The sequence below is a fragment of the Ictalurus furcatus genome, chromosome 13, assembly GCF_023375685.1.
Source record: "Ictalurus furcatus strain D&B chromosome 13, Billie_1.0, whole genome shotgun sequence".
Classification (NCBI taxonomy): domain Eukaryota; kingdom Metazoa; phylum Chordata; class Actinopteri; order Siluriformes; family Ictaluridae; genus Ictalurus; species Ictalurus furcatus.
The window spans coordinates 11,272,282-11,294,380 of record NC_071267.1 but is presented as its reverse complement, the minus strand read 5'-3'; the positions used below and the strand labels follow the sequence as shown (position 1 = coordinate 11,294,380).

At 39.3% G+C, this 22,099-nt stretch overlaps 3 protein-coding genes, 1 non-coding gene and 1 pseudogene across 5 annotated transcripts; 2 read left to right on the top strand and 3 right to left on the bottom strand.

Moving 5' to 3' along the window:
* The first annotated feature begins 4,547 nt into the window (after positions 1-4,547).
* Positions 4,548-5,273, top strand: LOC128617270 (interferon-induced protein with tetratricopeptide repeats 1-like). The gene has a single exon (XM_053640339.1). The coding sequence runs from the start codon at positions 4,594-4,596 to the stop codon at positions 5,197-5,199; it is 606 nt and encodes a 201-aa protein (XP_053496314.1). The 5' UTR covers positions 4,548-4,593; the 3' UTR covers positions 5,200-5,273.
* Positions 5,274-5,940: 667 nt separating this feature from the next.
* trnal-aag (transfer RNA leucine (anticodon AAG)) lies at positions 5,941-6,022 on the bottom strand. The gene has a single exon. It is a non-coding gene; the product is annotated as a tRNA-Leu (tRNA).
* Positions 6,023-6,203: 181 nt separating this feature from the next.
* Positions 6,204-8,600, top strand: LOC128616627 (interferon-induced protein with tetratricopeptide repeats 5-like). Its single transcript, XM_053639248.1, has 2 exons — positions 6,204-6,523; positions 6,656-8,600. The coding sequence occupies exons 1-2, from the start codon at positions 6,519-6,521 to the stop codon at positions 7,998-8,000; spliced, it is 1,350 nt and encodes a 449-aa protein (XP_053495223.1). The 5' UTR covers positions 6,204-6,518; the 3' UTR covers positions 8,001-8,600.
* Positions 8,396-16,313, bottom strand: LOC128616626 (monocarboxylate transporter 12-B). 2 transcript variants are annotated; one of them, XM_053639247.1, is made up of 7 exons: positions 16,227-16,313; positions 15,782-15,930; positions 14,037-14,140; positions 11,552-11,695; positions 10,839-11,421; positions 9,383-9,642; positions 8,396-9,137 (listed from the first exon to the last, which is right to left on the bottom strand). In XM_053639247.1, the coding sequence occupies exons 1-7, from the start codon at positions 16,233-16,235 to the stop codon at positions 8,935-8,937; spliced, it is 1,452 nt and encodes a 483-aa protein (XP_053495222.1). In that variant the 5' UTR covers positions 16,236-16,313; the 3' UTR covers positions 8,396-8,934. The 2 variants fall into 2 exon arrangements, with proteins under 2 accessions (XP_053495222.1, XP_053495221.1); XM_053639246.1 differs by lacking the exon at positions 16,227-16,313 and having other exon boundaries at positions 15,782-16,038.
* LOC128616628 (actin, cytoplasmic 1-like) lies at positions 16,223-18,138 on the bottom strand (annotated as a pseudogene).
* Positions 18,139-22,099: the final 3,961 nt, after the last annotated feature.

The following is a 22,099-nucleotide window of genomic DNA, read 5'->3' as shown; positions in this document are numbered from 1 at the left end:
TTGCAACTAACAGGCAGGTCTTTGTTGCTGCAGCATTTTAGGCAGTGTGTTTCAGGGGCAATTATCGCTATCCATGACCATACACAGATTGCCCATGCACATTTAATACACGGAGTAAGCTGCTAATTCTAGTCTGTTTCGAGTTAGACAAGTCATTAGGTCATACATGTACAGTGGTGCTTGAAAGTTTGTGAACAAATTAGAAATTTTAATTTTTCTGCATAAATAAGACCTAGTCTAAAACATTATCAGATTTTCACACAAGTCCTAAAAGTAGATAAAGAGAACCAAATTAAACAATTGGGACAAAAGTACTTTACATGGTCATTTATTTATTGAGGAAAATTATTCAATATTGCATATCTGTGAGTGACATAAGTATGCGAATAGAAGATTAGCAGTTAATTTGAAGATGAAATTAGAGTCAGATTTTAAATCAGTGCAGTGACAATAAGGTGTGAGTGAGTGCTAACATAAAGTTAGTTCAAATCATGTATAGATGTCTCAAATTACCAAACCAGGTTTGTTGTTTGTGGTTCAGGTTAATTGGTACTGTATTAAAATATACTATGTGGAGAGAGGAAAAATGAAGGGGTATTATAGATTTTATACAGACTTTCATTAAAACATTCACTCACTCACACACAGTTAAATCACACACACACACACACACACACACACACACACACACAGAAAGAGAGAGGGAGAGAGTGATTATCACTATTAATATTATTGTAACTTTGCCATCATTATTTGTATTTCAGTATCTGTATTATAATATTCATGTTTCTTTTTTCTTTTACATCATTTGCACTTCTTAGTGTTGGTTTTCACATTTGTATTAGTTTGTATTCTCCCTCTTTACACATCAGAAATTTCTGTTAAGTGTGAAATGCAGTTTAATGCAAGCCATTTTAATCAGAACATACAAAGATTTAGGCTTTAGTTTCATTATGATGTGTTCATGGTCTAATACTGCATCATATGTGCACATGTTTGCGTTGCTTTAACCTCTCTCTGTAATTCCCGCCTTCTTGCACACCAACTGATAGATTATAAAAGGGTTGCAGCATATATTGGCCAAATTCCTGCCTGTCAACCATTAGCCTACTCTCAGCGAACGTGTAAAGGTGAAGTGCTGTTGTGTACGGTTTCAAACAGTTGCTTGACAATAGCAGCAAATGACAGCTGTCCTGAGTCGAAACAATGCCCATGGCCAGATATGGTCATTTTTAATTGTTATCACATTGCTTCATATTACATGGTCATTCAAATGTGTAATGATGGCAGAAGGTACACTCATGGCACCTAATATTTTTATTTTATTCCATGCACATTCAAAAGAATGTAGGAAAAAAAATTAGGCAGAGTGAAACCAACTTTATTTATATATATTTATGTGATGCTAATAGTGTGTCTTTTTCACTGTATTAAAGTCTGCATATATAGTAACTATATCATAATCAAAATTATTATTATTAATATTGAATGTCTCTATTTTTATTTGTTTTTTGGAATGTTACTTTTTGGTTCCATTTGGATGTATATATTTTATTTACTTTAATATTTATTAATAGTTAATATATATTACTATTTATCCATTTATTTAAAGTCTGCATTCATAGTAACACTGTTTTGAACACTATTAAGACACCCCTTGACTGGGAGGATTGTGGGCTACCCACTGACCCACACGTCATTGTCATTGTTCCCACAGGTGACAACCTATTAAACCCTGAAGAACTAGCAGAACTACAAGCAGCCATTGATCTCATGGGACCCTCACCTTCATTCATCCATCTATTTTCCTTACTGCTTTTCCTGCACAAAAGCCTGGAGCCTATCCCAGGGATCTCGAGGCACACGGTGGTTGACACCTTAGACGTGTGCAGGGCACAATCACACACTCATACAACCATTCACATTCAAATGCAAATCCGCCTACAACAAATGTCTTTGGACTGGGGGAGGAATCCGAAATACCTGGAGCAAACCCCCGAAGCAAGGGGAGAACATGCAAACTCCTCACACACGTGGCACAGATGTCTATCTGGCAACCACTCAGTATATACAGCACACACTGGGCCAACAGTAAAGACCATTTTTATTTATCTTCTTTTTAATCTGTTTATTTGATTTTTTTTTAAATAAACCAAGTGAAAAAGAAAAGAGCCTGTGACTGCATATGTCAAAGCAGAAAGCAAAACCTGAAATTACATCAACAGGTCCATCACAGTATCCATTAACTTGAAATTGAGTGCTACAGGGATGATGTATTTTTGTAGGGCAGCCTGGAAGTTAACATCACCCTGGTTCCCCCGGATTTTTCTATTGGCTTTTAGATTATTGCAGAAAATAAGCTCTGTGACCAACAAAAGTTTCATTTTTACACGTTTTGTTCAAGATAATCTTCACAAATGAAAGCAACTTTTATGTAGTTTGAAGCCTAAATACAATCGGCGGAAGTAAAAAGCTGAAGTTATGCTATAAACGAACTACACCACGGTCACATGACTTCATCGTCACCAACGCTAAGCTTTATAGCGCTACAATGCGTGGCGGAATACTATAAATTGATAATCTTGGAAAGTTTGAGTTGGAATAGTTTGCAAAACGAGGCTGTAGTAAATGAGTATTCCTGTTTGGCGTGATGACGTCTGTAGTCCCATTAAGCCACTTTTAGCAAGCGTCTTTTTCAAGATACGTAAAAGCTTAACAAAATCACGAGTGGGGTATTACTGATGTATTTTTATGTCGTAGAATATAACGTGAAAAATATCTTGAGCTTGTGTTAACTACACACCTTGTTTCAGGCATTTAACAAAAATAATATTTACACACTATGGTGTAATGCTTCTCCCGGGAGACAAGTGTAAATTGGCCGATAGCGCCATCTGTTGGTTTGGAAGAGGAAATTGCTCAGATGCATTTGTGAGAAAATAAAAGCCGGAGGTGTGTGGTGTGTGTGTGTGTGTGTGTGACACAGGTCATTTAGATATTTGTTACACCTCTGCGTTTTCTCTCAAATTACCGTTTTCATTTGCAAATCGCTTGTTATTTGTTGTTAAATCAGGAGGAGAAAACGAAAGCTAAATGAAGGCTGCTTCTGTAGGAAATATTTATACACGATGCTGTTTTCTTAATCACGTTTTTAAAATGAGTCTGACTTGATATTTGAGGCTCAGTTACTTCATTTAAACCATTTACTATTTCAATCCAGGCGATTACATTCTTATTTTCTTGTTTATTATAACATTCTTATTTCTCCTTATTTATTATTGCATTCTTATTTCTCCTTATTTATTATTGCATTTTTACTTTCTTATTTATTATTACATTCTTATTTCTCCCTATTTATTATTGCATTCTTATTTGCTGATGATGTCATCCAATTGGGTCTGCATTTGAAAAGTAAATAGTTTCAGTTTTCATTCCTGAACCTGTGGGTGGGGAAGTTAACAGTTTATATCAGTGTCAGAGCAGTGTCTCCGATCTGTTTTCACATTGTGATATACACAGAGACTGACCACGATGTGGTAAGTGCTGTCTTTCTGCCTACACACGTTGAAAAAAAGGGACTAAACCTAACTTTTCTTGGTCACTGGACTAGTACCCATAAGGGTAATTATTATTATTTTTTTGTAATTTGTCTGTATCTATTACATAATGTGAAATAATGTTATAAAATAATTTAATGTATATAATTTGACCTTAAGGACCACTTCTGTAGTATTACTGTTATGCCACGGCGAACTCGTGGCTGCAGTTCACAGCGTGTAGTGCCGCCCACGGAGGGGGCGGACGAGAACTACACTTCCCAGCCATGCCCGCGCTCAAGTTCGCCGGAGTTTTGATTACAAACACCTGCACCAGATCAAAGGTTATAAAAGGGATGCGTTAACATCAGCGGCTTGCGAAGTAAACGCTCAGCAGCCTCGTCTCTGTCGTGTACCAAGCCGTACTTCCTGAGCCGCCATTCTGGTTTCACCTTTTGCGTGTTTATCGACTATGATTCTGCTTAATCCCAGCTACACCTGTTTGCCCGATCTACTGACCTTGTTTTCCGTTGTACTCCGTTTTCCATCAACCTCACGCACTCTGGACTGTCCTTCCGCGTTTGTCTCCGCAGAGGAATCGTGACAATTACCTAGTTTTTATATGTTTTTAAATGTGTTAAACATATTTTAACTATATAAAAGATTCAATACACTATTTTCTGAGAATATCTATCTATTGTTTTACTTTTAATCCGTTTCAATCATACATCTGACTCAGTTATTGCTTTCTCTACCAGTTCAACACAAGTTTACACAATCACACAATTTTAAAAACCAGACTTATTCAGCTGGAATGAGTACAGATGTCACCGATCTTCTGAACAGGCTCGAAGAACAGCTTAACCTGGATCTCGCATGGGTGGAAGGAGTTGTGCGCACACACAGCAGTATGGGATATGTGAAGTTTCTACTAGGCTCCAATACTGAGGCTCTCAGCAACTTGGAGAGATCTGTAGAGCTCACCAAGTCTCATGGAAATGACTGTGACAAGCTGCTTGTTGTTGCCTATGGAGACCTTGCATGGTTATACTATCATATGGGTAATTTTGCAGAATGTGAAAGCTACCTGAATAAACTGAGTGAAATTAAAGAGAAATATCCATCTGTCCCATACGCAGAGGTGCTCGGAGAAAAAGGATGGACCTTCCTCAAGTTTTCTCGGAAATATTATGAAAGGGCTGAAGAGTGCTTCAGGAAGGCCTTGGAGCTGGACCCAGAGGAGGGTGAATGGAATGCCGGCCTTGCCATTGCTCTGTATTGGGCAGATGATATGTTCAAAGATCCAGTGGTAATTGATCAACTTAGACAGGCCATAGCCACTAATCCAGATGATGATGTTCTTAAAGTTCTGCTTGGTTTGAGATTGGCTGCTAATAAGAAGTATAGCGAGGCAGAGAGCCTAGTGGAGCAAGCCTTAGAGAGGTCTCCAGAACACCCCCATGTGATGCGATATGTTGGGAAGTATTTCTGGAATGAAGGATCTGTGGACAGGTTCACTGCCCTTCTAAAGAGAGCGTTAGAGAAAGTGTCCAACGCAGCCTTTATACACCATCAGCTGGGGCTCTGCTATAAGAAAAAGATCCTGAATCTGATGCAAGCAGGAAGCCACCACACAAAAGGTGCTGAAATTAAGCGAGCTTGAGAGCAGTGTATTTACCATTTGGAGATGGCAACTGAACTGAAGACCAGCTTCATCACTGCTATGTATGAACTGGCCCTCCAGTATGTATATATGTATAATATATGTACTGTGGATTAATGTTATTAAGACACTAAGATTAATGTTAGTAATGGTTTGAATTTAAGATCATTAGTCCAGTACGATATTTGATCATAAATAAATTTCTTTTCATTATGACGGATATAAATTTAGGCTGTTCTCCTGCAACAAAATGAACATAAAGATTTTACTTAATCATATATATATATATATATATATATATATATATATATATATATATATATATATATATATATATATATATATATGCGCACACACACACACACAAGAAGGGGGGATTGAGAGGTCGGAGGCAGGTAACATGTTTACCAGAAAACCGAGAGATGATATGTTGCTGTAATAAAACCAAATGACCAATTGGCCTTATTGTCCTTTGATTTTGTCTTGTTTTGTCTTACATCATTTACACTTCACAGTGTACGTTTCACTAACCCTAACCCTTAGTTGTGGAACCAGCTAATAACACTATGTCAGTGGTCCTCCAAGAAAGAAAAAAAAGCAGATTACAATCAGTGATGCACATCAGCAATGTCAATGTGCATAAAACGTGAAGTGCAGGTTTATTGCAGAACACATACCACAAACTCACGTCCAACTTATTTTCTCTCAGAAGTGAGGATGTCTATGTATAAAAGCCACGCTTGGCAGCGGTGGGATTCGAACCCACGCCCCCGAAGAGACTGGAGCCTTAATCCAGCGCCTTAGACCGCTCGGCCACGCTACCATGGAAACGAGTACTTCCGTTTATGACTTAAAATACAACTTTAAAACATTAAACTCGACATAAATAAATTATTTTGTGAGAACACTTTCGCATAAATGGCGTTTGTCTGTGTCGGAAGCTCGACCGGAGAAAAATCCGAGTTGAAAATGATTTGTGGTGTTTTTCAGTGATGTTGCCCATTAAACTGTCAACTACACTAAAGTCCAAGATCCAAAGGGCGTCTTTTTTCATTTCAGATTAACCTCATTTTCATATGTATGTACAATAGTTTTAGAAAGTACACCTTGACTCCAGTAGTCTGTTCCGTTCGCTACGAAAATAATACATTGGTTTGTCTCTTTAAACACACGCCCATAGCCTCACTAGGTTTCGAATTCGACCTGCTTTGGACTGGTATGTTTGTCACTGCCTCATATTCCTCCACGTAATGTTTTCCTCAGCCACACATTAACGAGCCGCCTGAATTTTTTTCCCCAAATCAGCTGAGACGATCACAATGAGGTAGGCATTAAAACTGTAGCTATTATTTCAAAAAATATTGTAGGCTTGAGTCTATGAGGTGTCATGTGGGTCAGAATGAGACATAGCTACATTACAGCAACTTTATTAAGCGGATATTCTGTTGTGTTACAGTTTAACAGAAGCCACACTTCTCCAAGCTGAACTGTGCAAGCTTGAATGTCACTTCACCTGGGAGCTGAAGAAAGAAGACCTAGATCTCACAGATCTTTTAAATAGGCTTGAACAGCATGTCGACTTGAAGCTTGGGGGGGAAGCTGGACTTGCGCAGACATACAACTGTTTGGGATTTGTGAAGTATCTTCTAGGGTCTCCTCATGACGCTCTCACCGTCCTGCAGAAGAGTGTAGAGCTCACTAGAGAGTGCCGGGAGAATGGCTGTGAGAAATGGCTTATAGTGCCCTATGGGAATCTGGCCTGGCTTCAGTACCACATGAAGTGCTTTAATGAATGTGAGAGTTACCTGGAGAAGCTTAGAAGTATTGCACAGAATTTCCCTGAGTCTGCTTTGGGTCATCATCATGAAGTGCTTGGAGAAAAGGCCTGGGCCTTCTTCAAGTTCTCTCGCAAGTACTACAACCAGGCTAAAGAGTGCTTTGAGAAGGCTTTGGAGCTAGAGCCCATGAATGCTGAGTGGAATTGTGGTTATGCCTTTGTTCTCCACAGACTAGAAACAAAGTCCTCCGGTGTAACCGACTCTCCAACAGTTAAACAACTGCGGCGGGCCTTAGACACAAATTCGGAAAATGATGAGCTTAAAGCTATCCTAGCAGTCAAGCTTGCTCAGTCCACGGAATACGACGAAGGGGAGAGATTAATGGAAGAAGCTGTGGAGGGTTCTCCAAATGCTCCTAATGTCATTCGATATGTGGGTAAATTTTTGAGGGCCTATGGCGATGTAGAGAGGTCCATCGCCCTTCTAAAAAGAGCTTTAGAGAAATCACCCGCATCTGCTTTCATACACCATCAGCTGGCTCTCTGCTACAAGAGAAAAACAACTTCTTTGCAACGTGAAGGAAGTCAAAACTCTCGTAGTTCTGGTGCTGAGATTCAGAGACTTCGCAGTCAGTGCATTTATCATTTAGACAAGGCGACAGAACTGAAACCTGGCTTTATTATAGCTATGACTGAGCTGGCAATTCAGTACAGCGAGGATGGGAAACTTGATCGTGCGGAAGAGATGTTTCAGCAAACTCTTCAGATAGCTGAAGAGAAAAATGAAGGCCAACAACAAGTGTATCTGAGTTATGCACAGTTTCTGCAGTACAGAAGGAGAGACCTACCCGAAGCCATCACTTATTACATGGAATGTCTGAAGATAGACGAAGACACAATAAATGGACAGAAAAGTGCTAAACATCTGAACAAGATTAATGATAGACGTTCATCTAAAAGCCCTGGGAGTGGAGGAGCTCGGAGGACCTTTGTAAGGAAAGAGGAGAGAAATGCAGGGCCGTAAAGAGATGAGAAAATTCTGCAAAATATTCACAAACATTTTTGAATATCTTAATATTCTGTGTATGCTGGGCTGTCTTTATAACAGTGTAATTTCAGAGTTCAACAAAAAAATGAAAGGCAACACTAATATTTCTTTTTAACAGACACAGTCAGATGGGCAGTATTAAACATGTACACTTTATTACTTTAACAGAAATAAATGTTCATTCAAGATAACAGCATTGGATCAGTACAGAAGATTTATTTCACTGGGCTAAGCTTTTATTAATCATAATTTAGTTTGAAACAGGTTTATTGTATAAGACTTTGTAACTCTTTATTCTTTCATAAAATAAAGATGATATGTAAAACTAGCTAATAAAAAGGTCACTAAAACCTATTTTAATGTCATTGTACTTGATATAAACATTGTGTGACAACATGGCGGCTTCCAACAATCATCCAAGATTGTAGTGAGTTAAATCAGCACTGCCCTCTTGTGGCACTCATTTCTTTTCCAAGCTGAATCATGTTAACAAATCCTGGTCTTGCCTACTTCATGAAGTCTTGCACAATTCTGTTCATAAGAAAATATACTTTTTTTTTTTTTTTTTTTTTTTACTACAGTACAGTAATACTAGTGTAAAATGGAACACACTCAAGTTATATGACACTTTTGAACAAACACTTTATATTAAAAAACAAAAAAACGATGCAATATGCACCAACTCTAACTCACCTTTTCTGTTTCTAACTTTTCATTCACAATCTAAGAATGAAATGCTTTTCAACAGAAAGTTTGCCAGATAGAAAAGGCACATTAATGGGATTGGAGACTGTGAAAATGTGCTGGTAATGCTACAAATGTTTTTTTCCCCCCCGACCAAGTACTTAACATGTACCTTGTACAAAAACAAAAGCTAACAGATCATTTACAGTAAATGATAGGTCCAACACTAGAAGACTTTTGCAGTATAAAACTCCACCTGTTTGGTTTCACATGCTTCTGGCGTGGACACTTTGCTTAGTGAGTTCTTCTGAATTCTCTGGCAGTGGCGGACCATGGTGAGGATGCACAGCAGGAGAGCACTGGAGATGAGCGCAAAACCACTGAGAAAGAACGTCGCTGTATAGGTGCCGGTGGTGTCCACCAACCAGCCTGAGCAGAATAAGAATCAAACAAACCATATTAGTACAAATTCAGGCCAAAATCTTAATTCAGTAACAACTATACAACTTCAACCTGCTGTTTCTTCATCATCTGCTCCAGTGTTGTTTGTGTCTACACTACTGGGGCACGTATTTTCCAGTAAAACAGTACCAATCGGACAAATTCAGAACAGCTAGTGGTTTAAGATAGAAAGTATATGTAATGCACAGAAGTAAATGCCTGGTGACACTCACCTCCAATAGGGGGACTAAGCAGGTATGGAATAGCATGCAGGAAGTACACAACACCAAGTGCAGATGACAGGCATGCTGTCCCCACTACATCTGATGTCACCACAGGAATAAGGGCCACATAGGCACCATCAAAATAGCCATAGAGCACTGAGAAGGGCACTAGCAGTGTGAATGTACGTAGGAGAGGGATGAGGAGGCAGCAGAGACCCTCCATCCCCACAGCAGCCATGTAACAAATGGTCCTGTACTTTTTCAGGCACCTGCACAGGATGGAAAAGCATGATGTAAATATATTGTACACTCATCATTGAGTTTCTGCCTCTAATTAGCGACTGATATCTATGAAAATTTTCAATCAGGTTATTATGAAAGATTAGTTGGAAATTTGGAATTTACCACCCAAACTAAAAAAGCATCTCAGAGAAGTGGCAAAATATCATCAATGACATGTCATAAATCCTTGTACTACCCTTACAACTAGAGATCACTGACCTGTCAACCTAGACTTAATAAGCAATAGTAACAGCTAATAAGAAAAAGACACTTTAATTGTGCGGTCATCTTGGAAAACTCATAGGATGTACAGTCCCTTGCAAAAGAATTCGCCCCGCTTGGTGTTTTTCCTGTTTTGCTCCATTACAACCTGGAATTAATACTTGGATTTTTATTTGAATTTCATGTAATAGACCTAACAAAACAGTCCAAATTGTTGAAGTGGAATGAAAAAAAAAAAAACTTGTTAAAAGAAAAATTAAAAACTGGAAAGTTGTGAGTGCATATGTATTCACACTCTTTGCTATGAAACCCCTAGATAAGGTCTGGTCCAACCAGTTAACTTCAGAAGTCACATAATTAGTTGATTAAGGTCCACCTGTTTGCAGTGAAAGTGCCACATGAGCTGTCACATGATGTCAGTATGAAGACACCTGTTCTGAAAGGCCCGAATCTGCAACACCACTAAGTAAGCAACATGAAGCCCAAGGAATATTTTCTCTGTGATCAAAAAGGCACCTTTAACATACTTTGAGAAACTCTAAGAAACCATAATATATTTTTACCACAATGAGACTGAAATTATTTGATTTACTTTTTAAACTTGCTTAGGTTTTCCTGCAAAGATCATCTTGGGTGAAATGTCAGTTTAACAAATGTGTCATTCTGCTTAAGGATGAAAATGAATATCAGATTTTGATCAAGTTCTTGGACAGTAAAATGGACATCAGCCTAAATGGACATAAGCCACTTGAGTTTGTGACGAGATGCTGGCTGTCAAAATATCTCTGATAGACCTGGAATCTTTAAATTAAATTTTCTCCCTTTTTACTTTTTGGGGGCAGCCAGATTTTACAATACTGTAACTCTACTCTGTTGTTTTCTGAATTATATATATACACACACAGGTGACCACACAATGTTTTATCAGCATTAAATTCTGCAAGCATCCACTGTAGTTCACCTTCTGTCTGTGAGCCAGCCAAAGGTGATGTTGCCCACAATGTCAATGACACCTAAAATAGACATAAGAAAGGCGGCATGGTGGTGACTGACACCTGCGTCTAGAGCGTAGGGCACCAAGTACACAAATGGCAGGCTGCAGCCGCTGGCCAGGAACAGGAAGGAGCCTGCCAAGACCAGGAAGTCGGGCATAAGCAGGAAATGGTAGTCCTGCAAGAAGTGAATGCAGCGTTGCTTGCTGTATTTCTGCTCTTTGTTGTTCATCTCTTTCTGATCAGATGTGAGAGGTGTCGAACTGTATTCACACTCAGAGTCCACTGGCAGGGGCAAGGCTTCCTCTTCTTTGAGAATGATGGGCCGTAGTAGAGCTCCACACACACACAGGTTGGCCACCAAGCCTCCCAGGATAAGCAGAGCACCACGCCAAGAGTAGTGTTCAATCAGTAGCTGCACCACAGGAGCCAGCACGAACGTGCCGATGCCACTGCCAGACATAGCAATGCCGTAAGCAAAAGCCTTCCTCTCGCAGAAATAAACGCCAACCATAATGATGGCTGGTGTGTAACAGAGAGCAAAGCCAAGTCCTACAAAAAAAAGCATGTTTCCATGTAACAACAGCCAACCATTTATAATATTATCCCATTTATACTATTTACAACATTTCTTGAGCATAGCTGAGACTGAATGAATCTGTATTCATTTAGGGTGCCTTACCAGTTAAGACACCTAGAGAGAGGTAGAGATACTCTAAACTGGTGGCAAAAGAGCTAAGCACCATTCCAGTAGAAGCCAGGAATCCTCCAAGTATCACAGCGACACGACATGAAAGCTGATTCCCAATCAGGCTGCCCAGAGGAGCTACCATTGGAACAAAAATGGTCAAATAACATAGCCTAACATTGGTAAAGCCAAACACAGCATCAAAGATAATCTGATGTTTTTGCTAACTCATTTAGCATGGTAAAAATGACATTTTATCTAGTTTTTTATACTGTATACCTAGGACATTCAAGCATTTCATGTTGCTATAGATTTCCTTTGTTAAGTCAGTCTACTTTATTTCCATAAGAGGTCATTTTAAATGAACAGCTAAGAGACATATCATTTCAGCTTTTATTTACTATATCAGATTTTTAATGGGTCAAAAGTTTACATACACTTTGTTGTATTTGGAGGCACTGCCTTTTAATTGCTTAAACTTGAATCAAAATCTTGGGGTAGCCCTCCACAAGCTTCTCACAATATGTTTGCCCATTCTGTCTGACAGAACTGGTGTAACTCAGTCAGGATTGTGGGCCTTCTTGCACAGACATGTTTTTTTCAGTTTGGTCCACACATTTTGTGTGGGATTTAAGTCAGGACTTTGACAAGGGTGATGGCCACTACTGCCCAATACTTTCAATTTGTTGCCTTTAAGCCATTTTGTTATAACTTTACTTAGGATCACTGTCTTGCTGGAAGACCCAGTTGTGACTGAGTTTTACCTTCCTGGCTGATGTCTTGAGGTGTTGCTTCAGTATTACTGGCTACTCCTCCTTCCTCTTTATGCCATTAACTTTCTGAGGTGCACCAGTCCCTTTTCCAGCAAAACACCACAAACCATAATGCTGCCACCATCATGCTTCACAGTTGGGATGGTGTTCTTTTAGATTAAAAGTTTCACCTTTTCTCCTCCATACATAGCATTGATCTTCATAGACAAATAGTTCAATTTTTCTATCATCTGACCAAAGAACACTCCACCAAAAGGCTGGTGATAACCTGTAAACTTCACTCTGACTTTTAATGCTGGTCTTCGAGTTGCAAAACAACCTTTCAGATCATGGCGTTGTAGGACTCTCCTAATGGTGGATGTACATACTCGTTACCTGATGCCTCCAACTTCATAAAGAGATAGTCGACTTGGTGTATGTAATCTTCTCACCCACTGGAATTGGGATAAAGCAAATTAAACTAAAAAAAAAAACAACCTGTCTCTAATTGACTGTCTTATTTGTTATCTCTGATGTAGATGCCCAGGTCCAAATGTAATTGACTCGCCAAACAAAATGAATGATAACATGAAATGTGTGGAGTTGTGAAAAAGTGAGACTGAATATCTTTAGCCTAGGTGTATGTAAACTTGGGGCCTCCATTGTGTAATGTGGTAAAACTACTTCTGCAGATGAATTCTGGGAAACAGTCAAAATGATGAAAAATCAGGTTTTGATCAGAATGGCATTTTACTGTCTATAAAATACATTGACACCACGACATTAAGGACTAAATATATTTCTTTTATCTTGCTTTAGCTTTGGTAAAAACAACCAGCCTGTCCAAAGATGTCTAAAACCTTGATAGCTAAGTGTGATTTCCTCACATAGTGAATGTCATGCTTTCATCAGATTTCACTTAGCCATTGTGCCACGGTGGATTGAAAATGAAATATTTAAAGGCAATCTTCACTTTTTGGGGGTAACCAGACTTTAAAATGCTATAACCTTACTTATGGTTGAGACACATTCAAAAGGCTGTTTCCAGATTTCATTATATTAACTGCAAAGCTTGCTGTTTTTTCAACTCATTGAACTTGCTAGGATTTTGGCCAGCAAATGCTATGCTATCAGTTTGCTGATAAGAAAATTACCACGTCAGCTAATGGCAGCAAAGGAAGACTTTATGTTAATAAGTCAACAGCATTGATTAGGACTGTTCACTTTTTTTAATTTTATTTTTGGAAGCATTCAGTTCCTTACAAATGCTAGGTGTTGTGACAGCAGACATTATTGCGCAGAACAAAAACAAATAGGCCTGCTGTTACAAGTCAAGCTGTGTCTTGCTAACTTTTAAGAGAGAGAGGGGGTCGAGCCTCCTGTGGTCTTTCATTCTTTCTATTGTCTTATTCAAATGAAAGCCACACACAGTAAAAGGTTTCTTTCACTTACAAATGTATGCAAGTGAATGACAACTGGATATGTTTAAGGTATGCAAAATAAGCTCAACCTGATATTACATCCAAGGAGAAATAATTAACAGCTATACATGGTGAACACTAAACTAGAGAATTACATTTGTCTACTTCATGATTTAATTTGGAATGAAAGAACTGGTTTCAGACAAAAGAGTGACATTTTACCATTGCTACATAGAGGGCCAGATTGCTCTTATTCATTTGAAAAGGCTATAGTGCAGTAATTAAAATCCAAAAAATATCACATACCACACAGCATGGTGGTGCAGTCTACTAACGAGTGGATCCATGCAGTCCCAGAGTAATCATGTGCAAAGTACATTTGAAATTCGACAAAAAAGATGGAGATGCATCTAGAAAACATAAAAAAGTCATTACAAGTCTAATATAAGCAATAAAATTCAAAAGCATGTGATACTCCGTGATTACTGCCATATTCCTCTTGAAACATCCCATTCAGTAATTACTAAGAATCACCTTCTATCAAATGAGAGGAGACGCTGCAATTACTGCTGCTTAGCTGGACAGTAAGAAGCTGAGCTTTTGAGTCCTGGGGGGGCTTTTGAGTTGGAGAGCTGGGAAAAGGGCTAATGAGGCACAAGCCTCATCACAGCCTGCCTGCACCTGAACAAACATGGTGAAAGCACCAAGCAGGAGACCAGGAGACCAAGGTCAAATCACTGAGAGTGAATATGACAGCCAGTGACTCTCACATACTTAATCATTGGCCAAACAACACACATGCAACGCCAGCCAGGGGCCATCGGAGGGAGAGATGTCTTTTAATCTACTGTTCAGGCTTGTTAGAGCCAGCTTAGGGCCAAGTGTTTCTTCAGGTTCTAAACTACACTCATCAAAGCTGGCTAAAAGAGAGAGAGAGAGAGAGAGAGAGAGAGAGAGAGAAATTAAATTGTCAGTTGCTCTTTCACCTCTAAGGAGACTTTTGATATGGACTAAGTTGTTTATTACCACGTATCTCTGGTATCTCTGTATAGGGTGAGAGGCCAAGACAGTTCTTGTTATCATTTATTTATTCATTTTCATTAAAAAAAAAAAAAAACAACAACAACACTTTACATAGTGATATATTTTTATTTTATTATTAAAATATTTATTTTATTAAAAATTAAACGGATACCTTAAGGGATCAGTTTCTCTGTGTATAATGGTGAGACATAACATGAGAGACATACCATCTGCTTTACACTACAATGGAAAAAGCAGTTTTTCCTCAACCACACCTTTCTTAACCGGTAAAGCAGGGACATCGTAGGCCTATTTTGCAACATGTAAATTTGCAGAGAACAGCACATTCCAGCCACGGTACAGCAGCCATCGGGCACTTTCACAACTGCGGAACAGCTAATGAACTACAGTATATATTTCCCCTTCATTAATTTTTCACAAACTATTACAGACAGGAGACATGGCATAGATAACAACACTTTAACAACACTACAGTTCTCAATATAGGGCACCAAACACAAGTGTTCACACTACACTATATCTGACTTTACTCAAACGAAACACAAACAGCTAAAATCACACTTAGTCCCAGGTAAATTAATGTAAATTATAGTGGACAGTGAACTATTACCTGTAAAACCAGTATGACTGCTGTGGCCCCTTGTTTGACAGCTTGCCAAGTTGTTTACCCATGTTGCAGATGTAACCTGAACTGGCCATGACAGAAAACCCACATACTTGCTGTGCTCAGTTTATTTTCAAGAATTCTCACTGTAGAGCGAACTAAACATAGTGTTATGCATGGTATCTGCTGCTCCTATGTCTAAGTTTGAGCACAGAATAACTACATAAGAAACAGTCAGCCTGAATGAATCAGAAATATTCATATACTGTGTTTGTTTACGCAGTTTCAAAGTCAATGGTAAAAATGTTTAGAGTCTTTAGAGACAATGCTGTGGTGGTGTATATAAAAATGGCACAATATTACAACAGCAAGCCATAATGATGTGATCCAATCTGGTTTTTACCTTGTTACAGCACGAGTGCAGACAGTGACCATGAAACAGCCGGCCACGATCATCCAGCCCCAGCCACCATCTGGAGGACGCACTCCTGCTGTCTTCTTTCTCTTCTTTTCCTGAGCCATGGAAGCTGCACCCACCTCCACTTCTTGCTCCTTAACAGCAAGTCCAAAATACATTCATTCATACATGCACGCACACACACACACACACACACACACACACACACACACAGTCTTTTCCCACCGTCTTGTTAAGTATGCTCCCAATCACTGTGCAGCCCTCATAGAGGCAAATAAGTTTCTGAACAATGCATTTAATGAACATTTGGAATGACTAAAAAGGAACAAAAAACAAAAAAACAAAACAGAAAACAAAAAAGTACTTTGAGCCCTCATGTGCATTGTAGAATTTCGGGGTATACATATTTGCCAACAAACGTTGCAGTCACCTTCACCATTCCAGTTTTTAGATCCTGAGTCAAGCGTCAAAAATAACAAAAGCCATGCCAATGTTGTCGTTTCAGGTTTTTCTCTGCGCAGATTGAGTCGGCGTGAAGTGGTAATAGTCTGCTTAGAAGCATTTGCGGTGGACGATGGAGGGTCCAGACTCATCGTACTCCTGCTTGCTGATCCACATCTGCTGGAAGATGATGCAATGGAAGATGATGCAATCAGATGGGGCAATGATCTGCAAAGACAAGACCAGCATTAGTCTCACATTAAAGCATTCACCTGCTTTTTCATTCATTAGCCACCCATGATGGATAAACCAAGCTCACCTTAATTTTCATTGTTAGGGGCCAGGGATGTGATTTCCTTCTGCAGCCTGTCTGCAATGCCAGGGTACATGGTGGTACCACTGGACTGTACAGTGTTGGCATACAGATCCTTACGGATATCCACGTCACACTTCACAATGGAGTTGAAGGTGGTCTCACGGATTCCACAGGACTCCGTACCTGAAGATCAAGACAGTATTAGACAAGGTCTCCAGAAGCACTTGTGAGGGAAATTTTTAATTTTTACTTTGTAATAGTTTTGTTGTTCTTGTTCTGTTCTGTTCATGTTCATCAGAGGATCATGTCAAATCAGGTAATGTCATGTCATTTAGATTAGTACAGAATGTTTATCTGCTTACAGAGACACAAACACGTTTTTCTGTTAAGGGTTCGACCCTGAAACAAAGCCTGTTTGAACTGCCTCAAACTGCTCCTTATTGGTACATAGATTCTTCTATCCTGTATTCACCCTTCTATAATAAACTTTTTCACAGAAAGTCTGCGAGTGTTGTCTAATTTCCACGAGACATTAAACAGTACAAATGCACTAAATACAGTGCTTGTTAACTTCTTACCCAGGAAAGATGGCTGAAAGAGAACCTCGGGGCACCCAAACCTCTCGTTTCCAGTGGTGACGACCTGTCCGTCAGGCAGCTCGTAGCTCTTCTCCAGAGAGGAGGAAGAGGCAGCAGTGCCCATCTCCTGCTCGAAGTCAAGGGCAACGTAGCAAAGCTTCTCCTTGATGTCACGAACAATTACTTTCTCGGCTGTGGTAGTGAAGCCGTAGCCTCTCTCGGTCAGGATCTTCATGAGGTAGTCAGTCAGGTCAGGGCCAGCCAGGTCCAAACTGAGGATGGCATGGTGAAGGCCATAACCTTCGTAGATGGGCACAGTGTGGGTCACACCATCACCAGAGTCCATCACAATACCAGTGGTACGACCGGAGGCATACAGGGACAGAACTTCCCGGACAGCGTACACGGCTGGGGTGTTGAAGGTCTCGAACATGATCTGAAATGAGAAAATGAAGGTTTAATCCCCGTTTTGTTCTATTAGGTTGCCGCTACAGGCCATGCGGTTAGTTAGAATAAAGACAAGCCAGAAATATGGAGAGAGAAGCGTGTGTAAACAAAGATTGCACACAAAACAATGTGCAGAAAGACTGGGCAGGGAAAGAAATAACCTGCTGGTTCCAACAGATGAGAAACTCAGGAGTTAAGAGGAGATGAAGCCTGGAGAAAGTGAATGAATTGGATGAACTTAAGGAGAAGAGTAATAGGTTTAAAAATGTCAACCAAAAGGCAGATTCACGTCGTTTCAAACATTAAACCAACCTGGGTCATCTTTTCTCTGTTGGCTTTGGGGTTCAGGGGAGCCTCAGTAAGCAGGACGGGGTGCTCCTCAGGGGCAACGCGCAGTTCGTTGTAGAAGGTATGATGCCAGATCTTCTCCATGTCATCCCAGTTGTTGACAATACCGTGCTCAATGGGGTACTTCAGGGTCAGGATACCTCTTTTGCTCTGAGCCTCGTCATCAACGTGCTGTCCTTCTGTCCCATACCAACCATCACACCCTGTAAAAAGCAAGACAATCATGTTAAAGAAAAGATTTGCCATACCGAAAGAAAAACAATATAAATTAGCAGTGTAAATAAATTCTTTTAAAAGCCAAGCTACAACTCTTTTATGGCACAGGTTTTGGATGTACAGGGGTTAAAAAAAAAAACAAATAAAAGAATATAAAGGCAGCTATTTTGCCCTGGTTTACAATAGTGAATCCTTGAGGACACATTTAACCTGTACATTAGGGAACAAAAACAGTGTCTTATGTACTGCTAGGTGTACCGTAACCATTTTTTCTCCGAGAGGACTCCATTAAAAAAATCTATGTGTTTCAGCTTGTAAAGTTTAACTAAACATTTAAAATCTTGTCCTGTATCTTCCTGGGCACACTATATTTACACTACGTTATACGCACGGCAGAATGATCCAGGGACCATGCTAGGAAGATCCACTCATAGCCCTGATTATTGGTGCTGCCCAGCCTGTAGAGGATGTACGAAGGCATGTCATCCTCCAAGAGAGGCAGGATGTAAATCCAGCTCCCATTTTTGCGCTGCAGATCTGGTTCCTCCCAACACAAGCTGTTCTGAAGAACACAGCAGAACTGTAGGCTCAGCACGGAGATCTCTCTTCACCTTATATGGATTCTAATAGTCACAAACCAAACCACAGAGCTTAGTGTCAGCCTTCAAACCTACTGTTTTCAATGCCCACCTTAAGGAGTCTGTACTCTCCATTCCATGCCTTGGTGAAGATCTCCTTCACCTCAGCCGTGGCTGTTGATACAGAGCAAAAACAACAAAACAATCTGACCATATGTATGTAAGAAAGTATTAATCAGATCGATAAGTTGACTGATTGATGGTTTTTGGGGATTAATCAGCACCAATAAGCGATTTCAAAATCCACACAGTTTTTCCCGGTTGTGTCTATTTGTGGGAGTTGTGAAGAGGGGCCTACTACAGTATGAGAGTGGCCTCTAGAGGCAAAAGAAAAACTGGCACAGTTTGTTGTGTTATTTGAAGTGTCTCTTTTATTATTATTATTAATTTTGAATGTCTCTATTTTTATTTGTTTTTTGGAATGTTACTTTTTGGTTCCATTTGGATGTATATATTTTATTTACTTTAATATTTATTAATAGTTAATATATATTACTATTTATCCATTTATTTAAAGTCTGCATTCATAGTAACACTGTTTTGAACACTATTAAGACACCCCTTGACTGGGAGGGTTGTGGGCTACCCACTGACCCACATGTCATTGTTGTTGTTCCCACAGCTGACAACCTATTAAACCCTGAAGAACTAGCAGCACTACAAGCAGCCATCGATCCCATGGGACCCTCACCTTCATTCATCCATCCATTTTCCTTACTGCTTTTCCTGCACAGGGTCGCGGGGAGCCTGGAGCCTATCCCAGGGATCTCAGAGCACACGGTGGGGGACACTCTGGACAGGGTGAAACCCATTGCAGGGCACAATCATACACACACTCATACACCCATTCACATTCAAATGTCAGTCCGCTTACAAAAAATGTCTTTGGACTGGGGGAGGAGTCCGGAACACCTGGAGCAAACCCCCGAAGCACGGGGAGAACATGTAAACTCCTCACACACACGGCACAGATGTCTATCTGGCAGCCACTCAGTATATACAGCACACAGTGGGCCAACAGTAAAGAACAGTCTTATTTATCAGTCTATTTGAAACATTTTGTAAATAAACCAAGTGAAAAAGAAAAGAGCCTGTGACTGCATATGTCAAAGCAGAAAGCAAAACCTGAAATTAGATCATCACAGTATCCATTAACTTGAAATTGAGGGCTATAGAGGGATGACATATTTTTGTAGGGCAGCCCGGAAGTTAACATCACCCTGGCTCCCGCCACAAAAAACCAATAGGATTTTTCTTTTGGCTTTTGGATTATTGCAGCTCTGTGACCAACAAATTTATTTATTTAATTTTTTAAAATGATTATTTATTTTACATTTTTTGTTCAAGATAATCTTCACAAATGAACGCAACTTTTATGTAGTCTGAAGCCTAAATACAATCGGCAGAAGTAAAAGGCTAAAGTTAGGCTATAAACGAACTACACCATGGTCACATGACTTCAACGTCACCAACGCTAAGTTTTATAGCGCTACAATTGGGGGAATGGACACTACAATTAGAAAATACTATAAATTGATAAATCTACAAGTTGGAAAGTTTGAGTTGGAATAGTTTGCAAAACGAGGCTGTAGTAGATGAGTGTTCCTGTTTGGCGTGATGACGTCTCTAGTCCCTTTTAGCCACTCCTTAGCAAGCGTCTTTATCAAGACACGTAAAAGCTTAACAAAATCACGAGTTGGGGATTACTGATGTATTTTATGTCGTAGAATAAAATGTGAAAAATATATTGAACTTGTGTTAACTACACACCTATATCTCAGGCATTTAAAAAAATTTTTTTACATTTACTGTGGTGTAACGTAATGTGTGTTGTAATGCTTTTCCTGGGACCAATAGCGCCATCTTTTGGTTTGGAAGTGGAAGTTGTTCTGCTGCATTTGTGAGAAAATAAAGCTGGAGGAAAAAAGACACGTTTCTCAGAAAGAAGATTATATATATATATATATATATATATATATATATATATATATATATATATATATATATATATATATAGTGAAACACAGGTAATTTAGCTACTTGTTACACCTCTGCGTTTTCTCTCAAATTACCGTTTGCATTTGCAAATCGCTTCCTAGTATGAAGTCATAAAATGGGCCACTTTTTGTAAATGATTTATAATACCATCAAATAAGCTATGCATGAGATCTAATGATATTTTTTTTATAAATTAGCATGGGTCTCTTAACTATAATTTTCTTTTAAAAATATGAAAAAGTATAATTGTTTTAAAATTATGAGAGTTAAGAGTATCGGCAGGTATCCACTTGAGTCACGACACAACATTCCGGCAAATTGGGCCAGCTGTTCAGTTAAAATGGGCCAATATAAAAAGGGAACAACACAGGTAATTTCGACTGAAATCATTTTAATTTTAACAGTAAAATGACACTATTGTGTTCAGTGTGCCATAGCAACAACACCGTTAATATATTTCATTTAATATAAAGTTGAACAAATATTTAATTGAAAAATGCATTTAAAAAGAAACTTATGTTGTATAGGTGTGCGTTTCTGTGTATTGGTGTCTTTTGTGTTTGTGTGTGTGTATGGTTGTATAAAATATTTGTCAAATATTTTGTTAAAGATTAGAACATCTTTGACAAAAAAAAAAAAAAACATAAAATACAATAACATTTCCTGTAGCTACTGTGGATCTTAAAATCGCACTTAGTCCAGCCAGTTATATATTTTCCTGCATTCCTTTCAAATGCAGGCTTTGCAGATGTAACCGTCTTCAACACAGATGACAATGTCCTCTCCACAGTTTTCGTGGTACCATGAGTTGAACTGACAACAGCACACCCTAAATGTTCCCGCTGCATTGAATGCTGCAAGGACTGTCGTGATCTCTCCTTTCTCCCCAGCAGTTACCTCTACACAGGGCTTACCCACCTCCTCAACCACACAGATAGAGCAAAACTGGTCTTGCAGGCCAAATACATTGCAATTCCAAAGATGTGATGGAACATCTCTGATTGCAAGTTCCTCCAGCAGGTCTTTATACTGTTGAAACCACTTTCCTACCACACCAGGGTTCAGCCCTGCTGCTCCTTCTGCTGGGCCTCTGGTGTCCTGATGCTGATGTCTGGATTCCGTTTAAAAACTATTCAAAACCAGTAATACCCAGCAGTGCCTTTTACTTCAGAGAAGCCTTTGATATTATTGGCCTTTGCATAATTGAATGCAATAACCTGGACATCTCTTTTGGTAAGGGGGAAGCCTCTTTTGGAGAGGAGCTTGATAAGACTGGCCAGTTTTTTCTGAGATTCCACTGGCAGGTACTGCTTCTTCCCAG

What these genes read in the sequence shown, in the direction of transcription:
- LOC128617270 (XM_053640339.1), top strand. Translation starts at nt 4,594, where the DNA reads ATGGGTAATTTTGCAGAATGTGAAAGCTACCTGAATAAACTGAGTGAA.
- LOC128616626 (XM_053639246.1), bottom strand. Translation starts at nt 15,954, where the DNA reads ATGTATTTTGGACTTGCTGTTAAGGAGCAAGAAGTGGAGGTGGGTGCA. An exon ending in CTGCACCACCATGCTGTGTG is followed by an intron (nt 11,696 to 14,036) that starts GTATGTGATATT and finishes TTCCAATGGTAG; the next exon opens with CTCCTCTGGGCAGCCTGATT. An exon ending in GCTTAGTCCCCCTATTGGAG is followed by an intron (nt 9,138 to 9,382) that starts GTGAGTGTCACC and finishes TATTCTGCTCAG; the next exon opens with GCTGGTTGGTGGACACCACC.